Consider the following 16439-nt stretch of genomic DNA (forward strand, 5'->3'; position numbering starts at 1 on the left):
ATCCTCACTATGCCCCCATTCCTCTCCTCCCTTCTCCAGCAATCAAGCACCCTTGTACTCATACTGCAGATCCTTCAACGTCGACAGATCCACCGACAGCATCGTCTGTCGCGCAATCAAAATCACAGCCAGCAGCACTTTAAGCAACACAAACAAAAAATAGGAAGAAAAAAGAAAGTCAGCCAGAATTCAATCCCACAGAATCTCTTCCCTAGACATTCTTCTCAATCCACCGGACGGGGGCAAGGTTTGCCCCCAGCTCCAGCAGATTCGACTTTCATGTCTGCATGTTCTTAAACACGTCAGAAGTGTATAACTCACCTCCAGGAATCAAATACAAGACCGGCATTCCCACCGGTGATGCTCTCGTCCACGCATACACCAGTCCGAGCAGGAGACACACGACTCCGTTCACTGGGACCAGGGCCGCGTGAATTCGATCTCGACGGGCCGAAGTGGCCGTGATGGCTTTTTTACCCTTGCGATCTGGATGAATGGGTGCCAGACGCATGGTATAAGCGGTGGTGAGGAGGGAGAAGATGCTGAGGAGAGAGAGAAGTCGCTGTGTCATTGTCCCTGTTCCTGCTCCATTGCTCGATGCTGATGGTGAGAAGAGCATGGAGAGGAATGGGAGGGTGGCGAGAACTGGAATAAGTGTAAAGATGACCTAAAGATGGAAAATGATTAGGAATGGAATTAGAGTGCGAAGAAGCAGGTCCTAGGATGAATGATAAAACATTCGAGAAGAAAAAGATATAGAAAAGCAGAGAAACAAAATAGGTCAAGTCAAAGACACCCCGAATAACATGAAAATCCACAAGATGATAGGGATATGACCAAAAAAAAAGCAATTCAAAGTGTGAGGCTAGATTGATATCATTCAGCCAGGACGTTTAAAAAAAACCCTCCCCCCAACTTACATGATATTGTGCATTGCGGGTATCATTTTGATGCTGCAACTGCTCGATAAGCTGCTCTTGTTCCTGTTCGTCGAGATCGGCCTGATCGGTCTCGTCCAGATCATCTGGATATCGAAATGCCTTTCGCAGACGGACTGCTGCCATGCTGGAGTACGACCTCCCAGGCACGAGAGAGAGAGAGAGAAGAAAAGAAAAAGGTTCAAGAAAAGGAGCAAGTTTTTCTTGTCACTCCCCAAATGATCAAGAAAGATTATTCGAGTAGATGCACAGTACTGAGTGCAGTGGCTATAGAGACTATTGCCAGTAGTAGTAGGAGTAGTTTAGTAGTACTCTTCTTTTCAAACGTGATTCCGTCACCAGTTGGCCAGTCACTTTGCTCTCCCCAAATTACGAAGCCTTAATCACAAGGCTGCTGTTTGTTCTGTTTGACTCGGGCTGTTGTTTTTTCCCCTCGGAAGCTGCCGCGCATATCAGATCTCAGCATCATTCGATCCGCTGCACTATTTCAAGATCCACGATCCAATTGCATACCTCTTCCCTGGGAACCCCGTCCGAGTCGAACCGGATCCAACCCGTGGACAATTGTTCCTTTCAAGGAACTTTGTATACTCTCGTGATTAACTCACCCACGTCCACGCCAACCCGCCATCATGCTGCTCAAAACCGTCCTCCCCAAACGACCCCAACCCATCAACTCCCTCCGCACCAACAACCTCACCCACCACCACCCTCGCCAACCAACATGCATTCCGCGACGCACTCTCATCCCCGCCCCCGGCCCTAACACCGGGCCCATCATGGAACGCCGCGCCGACCGCGAACTCCCCCAGATCCAAAACAGCCGGGGCTGGCTCAAATCAATCCCCATCTTCGTGGTGACGGTCGGCGCGGCCATGCTCGGCATCTTCAATTACCAAAAGTCCACCTCCAGCGTGGTCAGCAGTACGCTGTATGCGCTGCGCACGTCGCCGCAGGCGCGCGAGATCCTGGGCGATGAGATTTACTTTGCGCAGCAGATTCCGTGGATCAGCGGGGAGATGAACCAGTTGCATGGACGGATTAATATCTCGTTTTGGGTGAAAGGGACCAAGGGTCAGGCGAAGATGCGGTTTAAGAGTGTGAGGCCGGATCGGATGAGTTATGTAAGTTGTTCCTGATGAGTTTTGGGAGGACACGAGGGATTCCCCCCCCCCCCCCCCTTTGGACCTGGATGGTGTAATTTCATGGGGCGCAAGTTGCAATGAGAGATAGAGAGGGGGGGGGGGGGTTGTGGTTTCTGGGTTTACTTGTTGGATGGGAAATTCTCGTGACTAACCATCTTTTGTCGCTTTCTTGCCTTAGTTCCGGACCGAAGATTGGAGTCTCGAGACCGAGGATGGAACGGTGGTGCAATTGCTGGATAGCAAGACGGATCCATTCCGCCAGGAATGAAGGCATTGGTCCCCGAGGCGGTTCTCAATCCCATGGTGACTCCCAGCGAGAGAGGTTGGGACAGAGATGGCACTCGTGAAGAGTGCGGAATTGTACAAAATAGGTGCTTGTGCATGGGATATGGCGTTTGGCAGGATACCTTGATTCATTTTGGAATTACTCACTCCCCCCATATCTGAAATTTTTTTTTTGCTAAACATTTTTCGACTGGGAAAGATCACTGTTTGCAGCGCCGAGTTCTAGATCGTCCCGTAGAGCGCATTGAAAAACGAGAGGGAGAAAGAGAAAAGAAAAAGGATATCATTGGAATGTATCGTATCGATATACAAACGCCGCTCAAAAAAAAAAGTTGGAAACAGTCCTGCTTGGCAAATGTAATATAGCAGTGTGGTAGTAATACATGCGTCATTTTCCCCGTCCCTCCAGAGACACCGAATATGGGACAAGGAGAATTCTATGAATCTCGAGTTTTTCAAATCAAGCCGTTGTGGCCGAGGCGGTCGCAGAAGCATCGGCCATGGCCACCTCGGGCCAGGGCTTCTTAATAGCATCTTGGATGCGCACCACGCAGCCCTTGGGACCACTCACCGCACCTGACATATAGCATCAGTAAATGAAAATATAAACAAAAGAGAGCATTCGAGTGCCACTGAGAGCGCACATCACGGTTGACCATTGAAGAAAGGGGGGGGGGTTCTTTTGTTCTCAAGACTCACCACTGACAACGACAATGCCCGACTCAGCATCCACCTTGAGAATCTTCAAGTTCTGCACCGTGTTTTGGGTATTTCCCATGTTTCCGGCCATCTTCTTGCCGGGATACACACGAGAACCACCACCCTGACTGGGACCCGCAGAACCCATCGATCGATGCGTCAAACTCACACCGTGACTCCGATCCTGACCGTGGAAGCCATGTCGCTTCATCACACCCGCAAAACCTTTACCCTTGGTGTTGGATCGCGCATCCACATACTGTCCCTCCTGGAACCACGAGGCCGGAATGCTCTCTCCCACAGGGAGCAGCCCCGACTCGTCCTTGACCCGGAACTCAAAAACATGGCGTTTCGGCGAGAGACCCTGGGCGGAGAAGTGTCCCAGCAACGAATTGGGCATGTTGCTGGGATGTTTCCAGCCCGCGCCCACCTGCACTGCATAGTATCCGTGCTTCTCGCGAGTCTTGTGAGAGACCACCTCCACGCGGTCCAGTTGGAGAACGGTGCAGGGGATGCGCTTGCCGGTTTCGGTGTCGAAGATGGCCGTCATACCCTTCTTGATACCGATCGCGCCCGTCCGGAGTGGCAAAGAGTTGGCCTTGCGACGGAGAGCAGCCGTGGAGGTGGATTCGAGGACGGGCAGACCGGGGTGGTTATTGAAGCGGCTGGGTTTGGGAGGGTTGAGAGAGCGGATGCCAAAGTTGCGGAGGGAGATTTGCGGAAGGGTCACTGGGATATCCCAGAGTCCCAAGGATTGGGAGAGCTGGGAGAGCTTCCCAGACAGACGGGGAGCCATCTTGCAGACCGAGAGGTGTGTGTTCTTTTTTTTGGGGGTGGTGCGCGGAGAGCTACGCGGAGGAGACAGCTGCCGTTTGTGTATGTGAAGTTTTCGGAGTCGGAGGTGGTCGGCTGATGTAAGCATCCCGGCATTAAGTTCTGTTCAACCTTCAGACTCGATTGACTCTCTGCATCGCCGACGATCGTCCACCTCGTTGATGGATCCACTCCTCGTCTCGTGGTATATTTCTAATTCCAAAAGCTCTTCAATGAAGATTTGGGGAGAAAAACAGAACCCGATGTCTCGTGAGCCATCTCAGACGTCAATGTGTCTCGTTGCCAAAGACCTGCAAGAAGTACGGACAGTCAAGCCAGATCCTCCAGCTCAACTCACTGTATGGTGACGTTCATCAAGGTGGTCTACACTCTACAGTACAGGGTTCCTCAACGACTTCTGCCCGTTGCTTCCCCTGGATTCTCTCTAAAGAGTGACTGTTGCCCCAAAAAAGAATCAAACATCCAGGTTGTCAGAGTGACCCCAGGTGCTGATCAGTCATGTCCGTACTTGAAGCCCTCAGTTTCTCGATTCGTTAGGGTATAACTGGATTTGACTGTCATTCAATTGAGATCACACAGTAACGACTTTCACCAAGTAATCATCTTGGTATTGACAACAGCATATCGTAGCCATAGCTCGATGAATACGACCTTGTCTTGCCACTCTCATGAACCATTGCTCATCGGTCAATTGGAATACGCCTCCATGGAAGACACCTGCCGAGGTGACATGAACTATTGTACTCTTCCAGCTTCCAGCATTGTCTTGAAATGATAAACTCACAGAGTAGGAAATTTATTGTGCCTTTTTTTTGATTTCTTTCCTTTTTGTTTCTGCTCTCATTCTCTCGGCTTTTATCCCAACTCGATACTCCGATGCCCGCGTAAACTCCGGAGTGGCTGTGGTCGGAGTCCACCCGCAACTATACACTTCCACCCGTTCAAAAGTCACGAGTCATCACGCCGGTATCCGCTTTCCTGCTTTTTCTCAGCCTCTTTTTTCTTCTCTTCTCTACGATTCCACTCTCGCCCTCGGTCTGAACCACACCAACACCATCACTCAGACCGGATTCACTATCTCAGATATCTTCAATCGGTCAAAGCTTGAGCAACGGAAATAATAAAAGCGCCCCTGGGGAAAAGAAATCAACGCGGCACCGTCATGGCCCGACCATCCCCAACCCTATTCTCGCGCTGGCTCGCACATCCAACAGAGCTCCTCTTCCCTCAGTTGCGGTCACACACCCTTCAATCCACAAGACAAGGACAACAACGACTACTGTCCACCCGACGATCTCTCACAACGCGATCCTATTTGAACCACCAGCCGAGGAGGAAACAAACCATCACCCCACCCTCCACATCATCAATCACATCCTCCTCGTTCTCTTCCCGGCTCTCTCGCACACAACGACGCTTCAACTCGTCCAAATCTGGTCAATCGCAATCGCAAGCGCAAGCACAAGCACAAGCGCCACAAGGTCTCTCCCAGCGTCTGCGCACTTTATCCCGCGAATACGGCTGGGCCGCGCTGGGAGTGTATCTGGGTCTCTCGGCGCTAGATTTTCCCGTGTGCTTTGTCGCGGTGCAATTACTCGGTGTGGACCGGATCGGCCATTGGGAACATGTGATTGTGACCTCGGTCAAGAACGCCGTCCACGCGGTGTGGCCGTCGGAGTGGTCGCAAAGTGGGAAGCGCCAACCGGACGAGGATGGGACGAAGGGGGATAATGAGGAGAGTGAGAGTGAGAGGCGGGAAAAAGCCAGTACGTATATCGTTGCCTCTTTCGTCCCCCCCCTCTCTCTTTTTCTTTTCTTCTTTTCACATCCCGGCTTGCTATTTCAATGACGAGCGTTTGAATATACTAACTCGCAATCTTCTTTCTCCTCCTTTACTAGGTATTTGGACTCAACTGGCCCTAGCATATGCCGTGCACAAGAGTCTCATCTTCATTCGCGTCCCATTGACCGCGGCAGCGACACCCAAAATTGTCAAGGTCTTGCGCCGATGGGGTTGGGACATCGGCAAGCGCAAGCCTAAGAGCACCTAAGCGCCGGGCAACCTGTTCGCTTGACTGCTGGTGATCTGGGCGTGCCTCGGCAGCCGTACTCCATCTGAAGTTTCCCAAGAGGCAGATGCGGCTCTGGGAGAGAATGGACAAGCGCCTCCCATCAGCTAGCTCACTTTTGTGAACAAGACTGTACGACACAAAGGCTACCCTGACACTTCTATATCTAGGTGCCACCCACGTGAGAGGTTATCTCTTTTGATTTCTGCTTTTCTTTTTTCGTCACTGTACAACATACTAGAGCGCTCAAGGCATCATGGCGAACGATCTTGATGCGCTTTTCCACGACGAATTTTCCTCTGGGTCGTTCTGCCTGGATACTTGTTCTTTTCCCCCTCGAGTGTGACTTTCTAGAACGTGGTTTGGTTCCCCCGTCCTTATGTTTTTCTTTTGGTCATGTTGATTTGTACAATACATTGCATTCCTGCGAGAGCCTCCCCCTTTTTTTTTTCTCTTGTTGATTAGATTTAGACCGGCGCATCTCATTTGACCTATATGATAATTCCCTCCCCTCACTCCAATCATAATGATTATTTTGTCATTGTCATCGTCTTACTCCTATTCCAATAATGATCTCCTTTCAAAGCTGCGACTCTATTTCAGTCATATCATCAACCAGCTGCTCCCAAACAGTCCAGGCACACGCCTATATGGCAGAGATCCAAGACAAGCCTACCCAGAGAGCTAATTAAAAAGCCAGGCCAAACTGGAAACCATAGGCAGTTAATCACTCAACATGGACCCAGAGCACGTTCCAACAACCATAGACCTCTCTTGGAGACTGATTGTGCTGCTCCTTCGCACGAAAAACAGATGAGCAAGTACAAGCGTACGTCGAATAGATGGGAGGAATAAAACGAGTCATAGATCTTCTCTCGTGGATCTTGTTCAATGACCACTAGTAGGAAAGCGTTTGTGTTTTCTCTCCTGCCCAACTCCCAGAATTCCGCAAATTCTCATTGAAAAATTGGAGAAGAGGTGAAGACAGGGAGGAGAAAAATGAGCCAAAGAAAAATCCAAGCGCAAATACACGTTATATCTTTTGTTTGGGAATCGAGACATCCCCATTCACTCACTCACCCCTCTCTCTCTCTCTCTCTCTCTCTTCCACGAGCGAATAGGGAAAAATATCCAGGAAACGGCAAGTCGTAGACAACCAGCAACATAGTCCTCGGAATATTCACGGATAGCAGGGCTCAATCTTAATACCCTAAAGGACAAAAGCAACACGGACGAGGTGCAAAGCTAAGCGAGGGAGAGAGAGGAAAGCGAAAAGAAAAAGAAGCAAAAGTAGAATGAAGCAACACCGTAGGTTGAACATGATTTGATTGCCACGGATTACCCTGAACACACGTAAATATTCATCTCGGTTGGAAGCGTGGGAGGTAAGGAGGAGATGGGGCGTAAAAATGAAAAGAAAAAAAAAACAAATGATATCGAGATGCACCGGTATGAGGACAGAATATCCCAGGAAGAGAGGATAGGGTAAATAAGTAGGGGGAGGAAAAGAGTTAAAAAAAAGAGGTGGGTAAGAAATTGCGAAAGCGAGAGAAAAGAAAAAGACAATGAACCATCGCCGAGACCTGGAAACCGCTTCCGTCTATTACATATCGATCATATCGTTGAATCGTAGCACGCCGTTGGCTTTCATGACACCATTGACACCATCGGGCATGCGATACGCCCATTCTGCCACGCCCATGGCATTCGCCGAGGCCAGCGCGTCCCCGCGATCAGGCTGCCCGATTTCGTCAGAAGTATCAGCCACCAGGACGAGACCAAGTTCCTTGATGGTCTCCACCAGAGCAGGGACAACATTCTAGACGAAGAGGACGAGAGGTCAGTAGATGCAACAACGCAGAAATTTCTCCAGCTAAATATGGGCCTGACATACCAAGAGACTGGATCGGCAAATCAACCCCATAAAGTTGTTACTTTGTGCGATCCGTGCCGATTCCTTGATAGACATGGACGCCCGACCACTACTGTGGACATGAGGCATCGCGTCAACATTCGCGGCAAGGTCCCGAATCTGGCCAAGATCGTTACAGAGCAGGACTGGATCTATAATAGAAAGAAAGGGGGAAAAGTCAATAAAGTCCCCGTGAATGAGAAATCTGGGGCATTTCGGTATGGGAAAACTTACAATTGGGCTGCTTCCAGTTCAGGGCCGTGCAGATATTCGGATTGTACGACGTAAACACCAGTGAGCGCATAAAGTCAGGACTCTTTTCCCGTGCAATGCGAGCGTGATCGAAAACGTCGGTAAGAATGGCATCGGCGAAGCTGTTGACGTCGGCCAAAGAGGTCATATCCAGAGCTTTCTCCTCACTGCCGGAAGGATAGAGGACCGACAAGTTGATGTTCAAGTCAATGGGAAGCTGCTGCAGGACCTCGCGAAGAGACATGAAGGAGCCCGCCAAGAGACGATGTGTTTGGGACATGTCGTGAACTCCCTGCGTCGCCAGGAACTCCAGAATCTCCTGCCGGTTGATGCCTGCCTCGGCACCGATGGTCTGGAATTGGGCGTATGATAATTGACATACGGGAATCTCAATTCCATGGTGATTGATCGTAAATTGAGGAAAGAGAACAGGAACGCGGTCCCGGGTAAGCTGCACAAAGAGCTGCACATAATCGCCGGACAAACTTGACCCAGTAACCAGACCGTTGTGCTCGGAGTCGATCGCGCTGGTGGCCTTCCAGTATGTCGCAAAGTGAGTAATCTCCAAGGGATCCCCGTGATAGGGCTTGATGACCTGGAAGTTAAACCGCAATTGACCGATGGCACGGAGACGTGGGTCGAAGAGAGGCAGACAACATGAGCCGGTGCTGGACTTTTCTGCAGCGAAGATGACGGGCAACGCTACACTCTTGGCAATGACCTTGGATCCAAAGGTGGGGAAGATTTCAAAGTCCACAGCAAAAGTGTCCAGATTGTCAACGTGGAAGGATATCGTCCGCGAGTCATCCTGGATCGGGAGGACGATGGTTCGAGGAATCAAGTCGGAAATTTTGGAGGAGATAGTCAGACGCGCGGCGGGGTGACGTCCGGCCTGGTCAAAGGCAATGGACCCCACGTTGCCCTGGTCGAAGAGGAGCTGGACAAAGACCTTCTTGTCCAGGAAGTTGTGCCCGTATCGACGGAGAGGGATGATCGGCGGCGGAAGCTCCAAGTCGGGAATGCCGTCAGCGATGTCCATGTCGGCAGCGCTGGCACGCCGCTCCGTGCCCATATCTTCCATCAGCCCAGCCTCCTGGAACTTGACTCCGTTCAGGAGATCCATGGGCCGCTGGGTTGGCTGCTGCTGCGCTGGCTGCGCCCAAAGCAGCAACATGCACTCCAGGTGTCCCTCCCAAGCAGCATAATACATGGCCGACAAGCCCTTCTCGTCGACCACCTGGGAATTCACACCAGCTTCCAGTAGGGTTCGCAGACAGGGCACACATCCTTCGCTGGCGGCATGGAACAACGGAGTCCACTGATACAGCTTGTCTTTCTGGTCGAGGTCGGCCCCCTGTTCCTTCAACAAAAGCAGCAAATCTGGGGATTGAGAGGCGCGAGCAACCATGTGCTGCGGGTAGAGTCCCTCGGCGTCAGGGAGCAGGCGCGCGCTGCGCTCCAGGAGCATCTTCACGATGGGGAGTGAGCCATGCTGACAGGCCAGGTTGAGCGGGATATGGTCTGACTCGGACGCTGGATCGATGCGAGCGTTGTGCTGCAGAGACTGCTGGGCACAGGCCAATTGAACCCTTGACAATACTGTGAATCAAGGGGTTGAAGTTATCATGGTCCATCACGTTTACGGTTTGCGGGCCAGCCGCCAGCAGCTCCCGCACCATGTCCACGCGGCCGTGCATGCATGCGTAATGGAGAGGAATACGACCGTAGACATCCGACAGAGAAAAGTCGACTCCGGCAGCAAGTCCGGCCTTGAACACGTAGTCTCGTCCGGAGATCGCCGCCTCATGGAGACAGTTGCGCTCGTTGATGTCATCCTCCGCTTGAATATCGACCAGTCCACTCTCCAAAAGCAGTCCGAGCACTTCGTCTGCCGAGCTGTTGATCGCATTCAGGAAGGTTCTCGTCGCACGTTCGTGCGGATCGGGGAGAGAGGGCAGCTTGGCGATCCACTCGCGCAGGCTTTGTAGATTGCCCAAAGACGCCGATTGTAGGATCTGCAAATCCGACTCCTCTTCCTCCGTCCCAGAAGCACCGACGGATCGCTCAATCGGCCTGGAAGTGTCAAACTGTAGATTCTCCCCTTCTGCCCAGGCCTCCAGCTCCAGGCGAGCCGTGGTGGCTCGATCAGATAAGTCTCGCAGGACTTCACGGTTGAAGCAAGGCTGCACTTCCACCGCCCGGTGCAGGTACAGCTCCTTCATCCGTGACTTTGACGTTTTGTCCCATTTTTTGAGAATCTTCGACATGGCAGTCTCGTTGATCTCAACGAATTGCTGCAATTTGTTCAAGTCGCCATCGAACTGGAGAAACCCTTCAAACAGGGCCACGAAATTTGAGGAGACCTTGGAATTTGAGACCGTCCGGGATTGAATGACACGTTTCTTATCGACCAGCGTTTTCAACCTTAATGAAAACTAGTGCACCTCTCGACTTTAGTGTGCTTGCTGCAAGAATCCAATTGGGGCGGGGAGCTGACGGAGTGGCTGTGAACTCACCTCGGACTCTTTTTGAAGGTAGAAAGCATTCACTTTTTCGATTTCACGCTCCTATATCACCGAGCTTGATGTCAGAGGGACCACTGAGTTGCGCATTGAGGGCGATCTACATCCTCATAGGGTGGTGTTGTGTGTGTGGCAGTTTCGTGACTTACCAAGCGGAAGAAGAAGACTTCCTTGTTGGCGCGAAGGGCCGCCTGCGGATCAAGCGTGCCATCTTGGGCGATTTCTTCGGCCGTTCGCTGCGCGGGGATTGTAGGCGTAGCGCTGAGTTGCTTGATGAGCTGTCAAGAACGAAATCGATCAGCATTGAGTCCCTCCGAACGAAGATTGTCTCCTTGAAGCCCCATCTCGGAAGGAACCCAGAGCAGGGTTGACTCTTTTCCGCAGTCTCCTGTCCCATTGAACCTTTCCCGGGGGGAAATCGAAGCATCTCACACCTTTTTCAGCGCTTTGTAGTTGACGAAACTAGCCGCATATTCGGGGATGTCAAGCTGTCGACGCTGGATTTGCTTGCCAAACTTCCTGCAAAGAAAAAAAAAGAGAGCATGAGTGCCTGAGGTTCCGGAGTCTGCCCGGCAAGCCGGCTTGCGCAGCAAGGGAGATTTCCACCGATCACTTACATCTTCACAGGCGCTCAGTTCTCGTTCAACTTGAGGTTGAGGAGACGCGCGCTCGAGCTTCGTGTGTGGTGAACAGGGTCGCAAGCACCCGATGTTCTTGCGTGTCACTTTTGCTGCGCAGCGAAAGCGTTGGAATAAAGTGCCGGATTGGGAGGGGAGGGGAATGCGGTCGAGGAAAGTTTAAATCAGCGGCGGGTCGAGTGAAGGACGCTGGTGAAGACACGGGACGGTGTAGGCTTGTCCGGACCACAGATGGAAACAGAAAAGGGCCGACCCAGATCCAATGTGAGTACGGTATGAGAGATCTCGTAGTCGGACGAGAAGTCAGGAGGAGGGGAGGAAGGAGTGGAAAAGGAAGCCTTTGAAGCAGGCCGCAAGGAGAGGGGTGGGAGAGGGGACTGGACCCGCGAGACCGACAGCGACAGCAGCACGAAGATAGTGGATCAACTGGATACGCCGCGATGCGTCGGGAGTCGGAGTGGGGAATGTGGTGGTGAACTGATGATGATAGTGGAATACAGTAGTGCCCGTTCGTCGCCCTGTTTACCGCTATCGACTCGAACTTGTGTTTGTGAGGACAGAACTGCCACCTGTGCCAACGAGGAAAACAGATGAGTGATCTCAGCGACAGTCACTGCCCATGATCGTGGCAGCGAATCTTGAATGTGCGAGTCGGTGCTGGAACTTCACACTTGAGCTCCAAGTATGTGTGTGTGTGTGTTGAAGGTAGAGAGCTACACTACTGTCTCCGCGGAGCTGGCGACCAGGACCGCCGCGTGGTGACGGAGATGAACACAGACTCGGCCAGTTGGGAAAATCAAAATCAGAACAATTTCTTGGTGCTTCGTCAATACGAAATGTCGCCGGCCTCGGGATCTCAGACCAGGCGAATTGGACCATGAGGCCTAACAAACGCCGGCCAAAGGACACCGAAACGGCGCCAGGCAGTCGTCGTAAAAGCACCCGAGCAGTAAGCAGTGAGCAGTGCACCCAGCACTGTGCCCGTGAATCCACCTGAACCACCGGGGCGGAATACAGAAATACGCAGACCAGTCAGAGTCGACCACAATGCTGGCATGCCACGGAGGCATTCAATTACTGGATTGGGAGACGACGGCGGACACAGAGGGCCACGGGGGGAACTAGAACGAGGTTCAACTTAAAGCCGGGACCAAGACCACTCGACGATGCGCCAGTGGAGCAGACGAGGCCCTGCGGGAGCGCCAATCACTGTGGACGATCCGCCCACGTTCTGGTCCAAGGGTCCAGTGCGCGGGAGATTGTGGAGGAAGATGATGGAGGTGGGAGAGAGGGAGAGAGGAGAAAAGGAGGTGGACAATGGACCGAGTTGCCATCTACCGTTTGAGTCGTGACGGATCACGAGGGAGTCAGGTGGTCTAGTCGTGACTGTCGAGCACGCGGCGAGACACCTCCAGACGGAGGACTAGTACTACTGTCAGGTACCTCACAGTTACAGCTTTTCCTGACTGGATGGTGTTGGACTCGGTTTGATCAATGATAGTTGATCATGGTACGATCGCCAGAAGCAGATCTCGCATGTGTCGATTTTATCAGGAAAACGACCACGATGATGAACACTACATCACACAGTGACCACCCATGGAGTCCGCAAGATGTGCAGTACCAATGTCACACACCATGTACATGCAAGCATTCATCCCCGAAAAAAAGAAAAGAAAAAAACAGTCGACAGTTGAACGGTCCGAGCTAGTCGAGAATAGGCTTAGTGATTTGGCGGATGCAATGAATGTTCTCTGCACTTGCGAAGGCGGGTGAACCACCAGATCAACAAAGGGCCTGAGATTCGATGATTTTTCTTGATTCTGCTTTTATCTTGCACCTTGAATCTATGTAGTAGCTTCCAGTTTGAAAAAAAAAAAAAAAAAGGAATGAGTTCTCATGAGAACCACCACAATCCTGACTATATCTCTCACCGCGAATCACGAGTGAAAACGTGCGGTATACCTATTCATAGGACAGAGCCAGGTGGTCAACTCTGGTCCATGATGCCTAATGCGAGTCCTGTGCGAGAGCCGAGTCCGCCTCCTTGGCCCTCTCCAACTGTCGACGGACCGAGGCATTGGGACACCTTGCAACCACAACGATGGACCCTGGTGCGTTTGTGGCGTGAAGCCGTCGGTATCAGAGGACTCGACTGATGTGACTCTCCAAATATCGTCCAAGCTCAATTGGGCGTAGCTAAGCAAGACTAAGCAAGATCCGGACGGAAGAAAAAAAAAACAACCCCCACACCACGGACTTGTTCCACTTCAGTTACTTGTCCACAAAGATGCTCTATTTCCGACATGGACATGCGAACCCACTGGACATGGTCTCTGTTGATCCGATCGCTCGGTAATTCTGACTGGTTCTTCATTCTGACACCCGCACCGCTGTGCTGGCATTTGCCAGCTGAAGCTGCAACTGGACCATTGGGGATTGTCGCCGGTCGAAGACAGGTAGTCAACTTACTCGTTAACAAGATCCGCGCCCATCATCCTCTCTCGACCTCATGATTCAGTCGTCTCGGAGGACTGGATTGATCCAGCCTTTGACCCCGATTCATACTAGTTCCTCGAGCAGATCGCTCTTCATTCACGAGTGATTTTCGAGTCATCCCTCCTCTCATATTTGGCCTGGGTCACCGAAATCATGGAAATTCATCCCCAGACCTGCTTGGAGATTCTTTGCCTGTCGCTGATGCTTGTCTCGTTGCATTGCACCGACCCACACGGCCACTCGGGAATGCTATCACTCACGTCCATAGTCTGTACGTCCATACTCTTTTCATGTGTCGTATCTGGCGATGACGGAGATTCTCGTCTCGCCTACCTACCGACTGCATAACTGTGCGGCGTTAGCGCGCATCGGTACCATCGCCAAACTTGCCTCTTTCCATTGTGAAACGCCTCGCGTACTACGCGAGGCGAAAAGATTGCCGAGAAAAAGGGGGGGGGAGAGAGAGAGAATGATCGGCCGTAGACTCACTTGACAGCACTTCTAGGTTCATGACTACCATCAGCACGCACGGCATGCATACTTGCATTTACTGTAGCACTAGCCTATCCCGGGAATAAAAGTATGAACAGTACAAAGATTCAACAATTTGACAATGACCGACAAGCCCGATATTTGACCGTGCCACTTTTGACGAGCGACTCCACTTTCTTCTGTCCTTAGACTCCTGACTTTCCTGTAGAGCCGTTCACAACCATTGAGCAAAGTCAAGGATGTCAAGGTCTCCCGAATTCGCAGACTCGCGGGCCAACATGGCACTGATCCCGTCTTGTGTATAGGATCTGAACACTCATCGGGACAAACTCGTGACTGCTTTCATGAATACTTGGTTCTGAATGCACACATTCCACAAGTTTCAGCTCTGTAGATCCCAGAATCTTCTTTCTATCCGTGCTTTTGGTATTTGTGAATAGTAGGCGTACTCGACTCTAACTACTATTAACTATGTTACCCGTCGCGAGTCTCGAGGCTCCAATGCGCGGACACACCTACCAACAATTCAACCATCCACAGGTACATACATCCCATAGACAAACCTCTGCTCCTGTCCTCGCCATCAAGCTCATATCCTTTCGTTCCCCTTGGGTATGTATATCCATCAACCACACCGGAAATACTCCATCCAAGCACTCTTTTTTTTTTCTTTTTTTTCCCCCGCCGGAGCCCACTCACCATCCGACACTCGCCCCACGAGGCGACCCTTTACCCGATGCATGACCTACAATTACCTACACATCATCTAACTCACCGAGGTCATCACCTCCAACCACCTACTCAAACCGACATACCCACAACAAACTAAACTAGATCGGTAACTCCCCCACCCACCGAAACAGTACCTTGACCATTTTACAGCACTCAGCAGTCCATCGGCATCACCCGACGCCTTATGCCCGATTCCTCGCGGGAGAGAATGTCACTCCTCGACGTTGTCAAGTCTTACTGTCCAAAATTACTGCAAGTTAGTGGTCTAGCCCCCCTTTCGGATCCCTTCCCCACTCCCACCAAAGCCGCAACAGGCCGAGACACTTTCTGAATGAATGTCGGGCCGAAAGACGAATTGAATACTTTTTCCATAATGGTAGAAGGAAAAGAGATTAATAGACGGACGGTCTTTCACCGAACTTGACTAGGAAAAAAAAAGGTGGGAAGACACGATTAAAATGAATTAGTTCGTACCCTTTACTTCACATGGCGGAAATGGAGAATGGTCTTTGGCACGCTACTACCTGACCTTGTGCTGCTGGATGCAGCTCAGCGAGGAGGAATTACTCTTGAATGGGGATTTCTAGCCCCATGGTTTTTGTTGTGTTTTTGTAATAGAAAAAATAGATAAACAAAAATATTTTTAAGCCACTTGAGGTGATTTTCTTCGAAATATGTGTAGCTTAGGAGAACAACCTTTACACCTACAGTACTCTCCAGACACCACACATTGATCCCAGACATGCAAAATTGAATGAAAAAAAAAAGAATGAAACTATCAACTCAAAAATATCCTTCTTTTACTCTAACATGTACATAACTCACCTACATCCGATATTTACATATATCCCATCATACCAATAGCACAGCCTGTACCTACTGTACGCCCAAGCCCGGTGCCATCCAGCCCGTATAGTATACCTAGATAGACCAGCCGATAAACAAATATACATGAATAATGTTCCTCTCTCGTCTCCACCGTTGCACCAGACAAATCCAATATCCTTCAGACGAAAATCATCATTATAGAAGCCGGGGTACATACAAACATCAGACTAGAACTATCCAAGAAAGGCACAGAATCGAGAGCTTACGGATTGATCCGTGATTTAAACGCCTAGGTATTAGGGGGGCTCACCCGACGGAAAGTGCAAAAGTACCTGGGCAGCTGTCAGATGCATAGCCCATTCCATATTGTCCCGTTGCCCTGGCGGAAATAAGCTTTGATCGATTTACAGCTGTACTAGTAGTTTGCAGTAGACTTTGTCCACTATTCCAGAAACAGACGTCTCGGGTTTGATGTGAAATAAGAAAAAAAAGGTAAAAAAAAAGCACGAGCTCGTACTCGCCGTAATCGTAACAGTTACCCGGAGATCAAGGCTAGTACTACGAGAAAGACAGCCCAGGCACCAAGGTATACTG

The 16439-nt window shown here is 50.9% G+C and overlaps 5 protein-coding genes across 5 annotated transcripts; 2 read left to right on the top strand and 3 right to left on the bottom strand.

The window, feature by feature from the left end:
- Positions 1–42: 42 nt before the first annotated feature.
- Positions 43–1064, bottom strand: POX_a00906 (uncharacterized protein; the record flags this gene model as incomplete). Its single annotated transcript, XM_050109840.1, has 3 exons — positions 43–137; positions 322–667; positions 921–1064. The coding sequence occupies 3 exons, from the start codon at positions 1062–1064 to the stop codon at positions 43–45; spliced, it is 585 nt and encodes a 194-aa protein (XP_049973608.1).
- A 506-nt stretch (positions 1065–1570) lies between these two features.
- On the top strand, positions 1571–2351 carry POX_a00907 (uncharacterized protein; the record flags this gene model as incomplete). Its single annotated transcript, XM_050109841.1, has 2 exons — positions 1571–2062; positions 2262–2351. The coding sequence occupies 2 exons, from the start codon at positions 1571–1573 to the stop codon at positions 2349–2351; spliced, it is 582 nt and encodes a 193-aa protein (XP_049973609.1).
- A 477-nt stretch (positions 2352–2828) lies between these two features.
- POX_a00908 (54S ribosomal protein L9) lies at positions 2829–3863 on the bottom strand (the record flags this gene model as incomplete). Its single annotated transcript, XM_050109842.1, has 2 exons — positions 2829–2944; positions 3068–3863. 2 exons carry the CDS (start codon positions 3861–3863, stop codon positions 2829–2831), a joined length of 912 nt encoding a protein of 303 aa, XP_049973610.1.
- A 1200-nt stretch (positions 3864–5063) lies between these two features.
- Positions 5064–5952, top strand: POX_a00909 (uncharacterized protein; the record flags this gene model as incomplete). Its single annotated transcript, XM_050109843.1, has 2 exons — positions 5064–5667; positions 5801–5952. 2 exons carry the CDS (start codon positions 5064–5066, stop codon positions 5950–5952), a joined length of 756 nt encoding a protein of 251 aa, XP_049973611.1.
- Positions 5953–7573: 1621 nt separating this feature from the next.
- On the bottom strand, positions 7574–11053 carry POX_a00910 (Ankyrin repeat protein nuc-2; the record flags this gene model as incomplete). Its single annotated transcript, XM_050109844.1, has 7 exons — positions 7574–7789; positions 7865–8034; positions 8117–9667; positions 9723–10569; positions 10651–10701; positions 10806–10934; positions 10976–11053. 7 exons carry the CDS (start codon positions 11051–11053, stop codon positions 7574–7576), a joined length of 3042 nt encoding a protein of 1013 aa, XP_049973612.1.
- Between the last annotated feature and the right edge of the window lie 5386 nt (positions 11054–16439).

This window comes from Penicillium oxalicum, chromosome I (assembly GCF_001723175.1).
Source record: "Penicillium oxalicum strain HP7-1 chromosome I, whole genome shotgun sequence".
Taxonomy (NCBI): Eukaryota; Fungi; Ascomycota; class Eurotiomycetes; order Eurotiales; family Aspergillaceae; genus Penicillium; species Penicillium oxalicum.